Source organism: Vollenhovia emeryi, unplaced genomic scaffold (assembly GCF_000949405.1).
Source record: "Vollenhovia emeryi isolate VEMERY1.0 unplaced genomic scaffold, V.emery_V1.0 DF940889.1, whole genome shotgun sequence".
Taxonomy (NCBI): Eukaryota; Metazoa; Arthropoda; class Insecta; order Hymenoptera; family Formicidae; genus Vollenhovia; species Vollenhovia emeryi.
In genome coordinates this window covers 1-6,813 of record NW_011965477.1, presented here as the reverse complement: position 1 = coordinate 6,813, position 6,813 = coordinate 1, and the positions used below count along the sequence as shown (strand labels likewise).

At 31.8% G+C, this 6,813-nt stretch overlaps 2 protein-coding genes across 2 annotated transcripts; one reads left to right on the top strand and one right to left on the bottom strand.

The window, feature by feature from the left end:
* Window positions 1–1,421: 1,421 nt before the first annotated feature.
* On the top strand, window positions 1,422–4,204 carry LOC105555665 (putative ATP-dependent RNA helicase TDRD12). The gene is made up of 3 exons (XM_012002690.1): window positions 1,422–2,127; window positions 2,890–3,069; window positions 3,139–4,204. Exons 1-3 carry the CDS (start codon window positions 1,960–1,962, stop codon window positions 3,358–3,360), a joined length of 570 nt encoding a protein of 189 aa, XP_011858080.1. The 5' UTR covers window positions 1,422–1,959; the 3' UTR covers window positions 3,361–4,204.
* Window positions 4,205–4,277: 73 nt separating this feature from the next.
* Window positions 4,278–6,807, bottom strand: LOC105555664 (the record flags this gene model as incomplete). The annotated part of the gene is made up of 3 exons (XM_012002689.1): window positions 4,278–4,742; window positions 4,831–5,160; window positions 6,749–6,807. Coding segments are annotated over 3 exons (777 nt in total), but the record flags the coding sequence as incomplete, so codon positions are not given.
* Window positions 6,808–6,813: the final 6 nt, after the last annotated feature.

Sequence of the window (6,813 nt, the reverse complement as noted above, 5' to 3'; positions counted from 1 at the left end):
TAATGATCTTTTATATAATGATTATATAATTATATTTATATAATTATATAATTATATAAAAGATCATTATTATGGTTTCAGTCTACATTTATAAATGTATCGTTTTTCTTTTCTACCTCGTACACCATCTTAAAATATTGATAAGATTGTTAGTAACGACGCAGTCTGACGAATTACTGCACAAAGAATCAACACAATACGACAGAGGACGCGCAAATTCTAAGACATCTTATTGCTCATGTAAATTTACCAGCAGCTTACAAAGTTTTCTTTCTATTTTGTACATGTCTAACGTTATATCCTGTTTATAATAAATCCACAAAAACTAGGCAGAATTCGGACGTACGTTTGGGTCGAACAATGTTGTAGAAATCTTTAAATGCAAAATCAACAAAAACAACACAATGAAAGATGACTAATAACGATAACGACATAGGCCGTGTTGCTAATTATCATAAAATGGTGGTACAGTTGGGACATTCCAACAGAAAACCCCCATTTGGTTGTCAGAAGATTCAAACAGCTTATTAAAGCGGAGACGAACTGTATTGTCTCTGGAACGACAAAACACTTAAGTGCGACTATGTAATTAAATAAATACTTATATACGATATCGAAAATACTAAACTGACTACTTGTGTTTTTCCGGTTTTCATAAGTTTGTACTTTATGTAAATTTGGAAACAATATACAATATACACAATATTTAAATATCAATATTACATTATTTACTCTGTGTTGTAACATCATATCAATGTAAATAAATGCTTTCGTATGCTTTCATATCATATATATGCATACTTGTATACTTGTACACGGAGAGAATTTTTTCTCAAAACTTACTCTGAAAATCGTGTAATCATGGGACAACATCGGCGTTTCGTAGGACCGTATGAGTTTCGGGAAATTTTACTATACATTATATTCCGTATACATCTACAATTACTAGTAAAATGTACGATAAAATTTCAAAAAGCTTCTTCAATTCTCAGGATAAATTTTAAGAGAAAATTCAGTGTGAGTTTTAGTAAGAAAGTTGCAACCCACTTTAAACTAGACTTCTAAAATCGGGTTTCTAGGTTGCAACGCTGCAACGCCAGAATTAGACTGTAATCGCCACAAGTTAAATATAGCCGCTCAGTTAGGGACCCGTCGTATTATTTCAAAATATGCATCCGGATATTTCGACTGCAATTTAGTGGCGATTTTACGTTATTTTTATATAATAACGAAAATATTTGACGTTATTAAGAATTCAAATCAGAGTATTTTCACTATCAAAAGTTTAGGTTCATAAGTGAATAAAATTGCAAATAATTCAGGAAAAAACATTTGTAAACTGAAAAATACCTTTGTAGGAGTACAAATAAGACTCCAACTATCGTTCAAGTTTCTTACATCTAGATTTACTATGCGTTAACAGTAGATATTTAAGTATTTCCAATTTCATGCACTTTTGCCTAAGATTGTACGTCCAATACATCCTTAAGGATCTTATTCACTTACTATCTTGAATGGATGGCGTCGAAAGTGAGAAGATACAATATGGAATGTCTTGCAACGTACAAAATAAAAATGTTTCTCAATAAAATACCATTTGTAATTAATAGAACAAACTTGTAAAATATATTGAAAACTATCCTTTTATTTGGATAAGCAATAAATAACACATATATGAGTTATATCTAATCAAGACTATGTGACGACTACCGAATTGAGATAAAAATTTGCTTTTATATGTTCAATTATAGCAAAATAGGAGTCTTTAATAGTACAATTATTTTAAATGTACTTAAAAGCACTACATTAAAACAAAAAATGTACGTTGCAAGATTGATTTAGTTTTTGCCATTAGTTTTTACGCCTTATAGTTTACAGTTTTGCCAAGCGTGTGTATACACGGACTAGGCGATCAAGTCAACAGGAGCCTTAACATATTATATATCCAATTGTAGAAAAATGTGTATCTCGACAAACGTAGGAGATATATGCGCTTTTGAGGACACACTCGACACGTTTAAACGAGTGCAAATCAGATGCATCAGATATGACAAAAGTTATTCTGAGGATGAAAAATTCGTAGATGTAAGATGTATCGACAGTGGTATTATACATGAACGTGTCGATGTAAGATTATTTTTTATTACTTGATATTACGTTCAAGTTTTGCACTAACATGTTGACTGACACGTCACCGTATATTGTTGACATGGTATTTTCATAGGAGGTTTCGTCACCAAATATTGATGGCAGTATTTTGCCCATTCGAAGATCCGTCACAAGTATTTGGAGACATTCTATGTAGTTTTTGATTTATTTTAAATTACATGGCGTACAATATGAAACCTTTCGGTGTAGCATTCACAAGCTTCACAAGAAGTTTGAAGGAATTATTAACAGTCTATTGTATCATGAATACTGAAGAATAATATTATATTTATGGGAATAAAAAAGCAGTTATATTTTAAAAACTATACCGATCGTATCAATCGGATTAGTGTACTATCATACCATACTATTGATAATTTAAGGCTTGTTTTATGTTGCTACACTGGCGAACTAGTGCAATAAGTTAGAGTAAGACAAGTATATTTTTTCTCATTCTAGCTTACTGCATTAGTTCACCAGTGCAGCAATAGAAAACAAGCCTTTTGATTCAAAATGTGAAAAAGATAATCGTGGCTTATGGGATTCATTTTTCGATACTCACCCTTGACAGTCAACATGTTAAATATTTTCCTTTGACAATATATTTCTCAAAATAATATAATATTTATAATATAAATTGTCGTATTTTATACATATTATACATATGAGATATAATTTTGTGACTAAGTATATTATTTATATTTCTTCTCTCTTGTATAAACAAGTTTTTTGGTATTTTAGGTACGTAAATTACTGCACATGCCTGAGGAATTAGCGAATCTCCCAACACACGTTGTTGAAATATTTTTATCTAATTTAATACCTTGGGACAATGAATGTACATGGAATCCATGTACTAACGAACAGGTGCACAAGTGGTTCGCAGACAATTTCGAGGAAAGGTCTTATATCTCCGGGAAAGTAAGTTTGTCAGATTAGTGAGAGAAAAATTAATAAGAGAAGAAGAATATACGAGTAAATTGTTCGCAGGTTTGCCTCCATCTTGGAAATACAATATGGTTAGACGATTTGAAAATTGGAACAAAGTTAATTGACCATCCCGATTTAATAGGATCCTCTTTAGAAAAGAAACTGCGCCAAGGGAATTTTGCAGTTTTTAAAGACGATCACTTATCAAAGCTGTTCGAACTTTGCAGAAACAGCGGGTTGACAGAAATCAATGGTCGCGACATAAGTGCTGCAGATAAATGAAGATGTTCACTATGAGCGATATTCATAATCAGATTTTATATTTAAAATCGCTTTAAGATTATCTTTAGATACTCCGTAGACAATAAAACTTTCCATATCTCATCTTAAGATTTGACTATGAATACCGACCTATGATTTGTATCTTTAAAATAATGAATGACTTTAGATGGAAAGTATTGTTTTCTTAACACATATTTATAAGAAAAGATTGGCATCTATTTTCATCTATTTTGTATTTTTTTTAACTGTGAACTTTGTATACTAGTAGATCTAGAGCTGTAAAAATTTCCCTTGGATCATCCCGTAACAAATACGGTTTTGTAAATATTTTTACAATGCAATGCAAAATTTAACATTTTAATTTTAATCCAAAATATGTATTCTCCATTATTATCTACAACTTTTTCCTATTTTTCTTTTTCCGTTACTTCTAGATACGAAAAATGAAAGGATCAGTGAAATCGCTCTTTATCCTGTAGGCATACTTACTGTTGCATTTTCTTTTATTTTTCAATATTGTGAAATCAAGAATCAAATTTTTTTTCTTTAGAAAAAAAGAAATACAAGTGATCAAAATAAATGAGAGGAGTCCTAGAGATTTCGTATCCATAGTTGATAAATTTTTTGAGACTGTGTGTCAAAACTTAATAATAAAGTATCAACTTAGCAACTGAAGAATGCAAAACTATTTGTTTTAATCTTTAAATAATGAATGTAATATGAAATAACTGAACTTAGTACTAAAGTGTATTTAAAACATACTAAATATACTGGATTATTGATATAAATAATGATCAATTGCGCTTTTTTTATTTGATATCGCGCTATACTCTGTGTATTTATATAAAGTAAATTTGTTCCATTCCTTTTATTGCATATTTGTTTCGTTGTTGAAATTTGTGTATACAAATGTACATTTTTGTTTTTTTTTTACAAGTTTGCATGTTACAAAAATAGTTATGTTAAATAAAATAAATTTACTACACCCTAAGTTTTATGTATGAACATTTTTTGACCTGTGTAATCTGAGTTTGAGATCCGTTAGATCAGATTGACTGAAGTTTCTTTGCATACGTATTATTAAATTGAGATTTAGCGGTATATCGGCCTCTTTCAACATTTCAATTCGCTTACACAGTGTTTCGGTACTAAAATAAAAGATTTTTGGATGCCTTATTATGTCGTCGCCGGTTATACCATTTTGTCGCAGCACATTGATCAATTTAATCAACTTTTTTAACTTCACCCGTAAGATAGTCGGACGCTTTGTAATTACTTCTTCAAGGAGCTTCTCGTCCACGTTTAATTGGTCAATTAAGTAGTTCTTAACACTTCCATGTTCTTGCAACAGTCTCTGCTGTTCGTTATTCACCTCTATGTACCTGTGTAAACAATAAAAATTGAAAACAGTCAAAATTAGATTACTTTTTATACTTAGTTTCTATATATTTTTTTATTACTTTTACATACTGATCAAAAATTTGCTCAGATTGTGTTAGCATTGTAAGTTTCGGAAGAAGACCTTCTTTCTTAAAGATTTCGATTCGTTTCTGTACAGTTTCTATATTAAAATAGAAGATTCGGGCATGCCGTAAGATTTCATCGCTAGTAATTCCATTCTGGTGCAGTATATCGATTAACTGATCCAATTTCGCTATGTTCACCCGTAAAATACCTGGCGATTTCTTGGTCACCGTATTGAGTGCTTCTTCATCGACTTTCAATTTTTTTTGCAAATATTCGCTAACATTCTCACATGGTCGCATTAAGGTACGTTCCACCTTATTCTTTTGTATGGCCCTATACGTGAACACACACATATTTTATACTCCTTCACTATTTTTAAATACTGTTTATTTTACCTGACAATATATTTATGCAAATGTCTTTTTCACGGATTAAAGAATAGAAAGTAGGTTCGAAAAGTTAACAGAAATCGCAGGAATATATAAGAAAAATATTGGGTCGGGGAAAAAATTTCTTCATACTTTAGTGCAAAAGTGAAACAGTTTTTCTTTCATATTGTAAATGAAGTTTATTAAACCAAATATGTGCCGTTTTGTTCGACCACGTTTTGCCATTTTTCAGGTAAAACCATAATCTCAACGCTGTAGGACTTTTGTGATTTCTGGGCGAAAAACTGCGACAAGTGATTTTCACAGGCCTCTTTTGAAGTCAACTTTACACTTTGCGAGTTCTGTAGAAACCGAAACAAGTGGTAGTCCGATGGTGCAAGGTCGGGACTACACGGTGGATGCATCAAAACTTGCCAGCCAAGCTCTCGCAATTTTTGACGGGTCGTCAAAGATGCGTTCATTAAATTTTTTAATCATGTGGCATACAAACATCAAGTTATTTGTATCCAGCCTTCTTCAACCGGTTTCAAATTATTTTGTGGTTGATGTTTAGTTCCCTACTAATATCATGACTGCTAATGTGCCGGTCTTGCTCAATTTTTTCCACGATTTCATCGACTTTTCCAATTGGACGACCAGACCGAGGTGCATCTTTGATATAAAAATTTCCATATTGAAAACGCTTGAAGCAGCTTGGTGCCTACGTGTTGAAACTGCATCACGTCCATAAATATCAGAAAGAACCCCGCACTAATCATATAGGAAATTGGATCTCGGTTAAATTGGCTAGTTTCCACATATGTTGTAGCTTACGACCTGCTGAACAAAAAATATAATGGGCTCAAACTTAAATAATGGCTAGTTACTGAGCTACAGCCAGTCAAACATGGAAAATTTGAGCTCCGCGGGTTCTGTTTGGAAATACTTTGAAGCATATTAGGAAAAAATGTTTCAGACAAAAGTTGTTTGGTTCGAAGGGAGACACAAGACGATGCCATTAATTTGACCTTGGATAATCTTTTAAAGGTCACATGAAGGTCAATTTCAATTTCTTAAATGGACACCCCCATTTTTCATTGCACATTTTTATGTCAAGAGTTTTTCAAAGACACTATATAATGAGATATAGTCTTATTATGAGATATAAGCTACAGCATATGTGAAAACTAGCCAATTTAACCGAGATCCAATTTCCTATATGATTAGTGCAGGGTTCTTTGTTTAGCAGCCTGAGTCGCATTCTTCCCTTTTTTATAATAAAATTTCAAAATGTATCAAATTTTTTATTTCACTTATTTTTAAGACGCAGTAAGTTTTGACTGAGTAAATAAATATCACGACTCCTTTCTTTAATTTCTCTATGATATCACTTTTCAAACGCACACAAGTATTGCCAGATTCGATTAGTATTACCAGAGTTATGCCATATAACCATCTACCAGGAGAATACAGAGAAACTTTTTCCCCAACCCAATATAATGGGAAATTAAAAATAAGAAATATCTCCTATCTCATTTTATCATCAAGTCTACCTTGATATAACTTTAAGCGGACACCGTATAGCCCATGTCTTTATCTTCAACTGTCCCGTATCTTT

Bases quoted from the DNA above. Each gene is read 5' to 3' on its own strand.
- LOC105555665 (XM_012002690.1), top strand. From the start codon at position 1,960: ATGTGTATCTCGACAAACGTAGGAGATATATGCGCTTTTGAGGACACA. The intron at 2,128-2,889 runs GTAAGATTATTT...TTGGTATTTTAG, and splicing joins TTATACATGAACGTGTCGAT to GTACGTAAATTACTGCACAT. The intron at 3,070-3,138 runs GTAAGTTTGTCA...AATTGTTCGCAG, and splicing joins GGTCTTATATCTCCGGGAAA to GTTTGCCTCCATCTTGGAAA.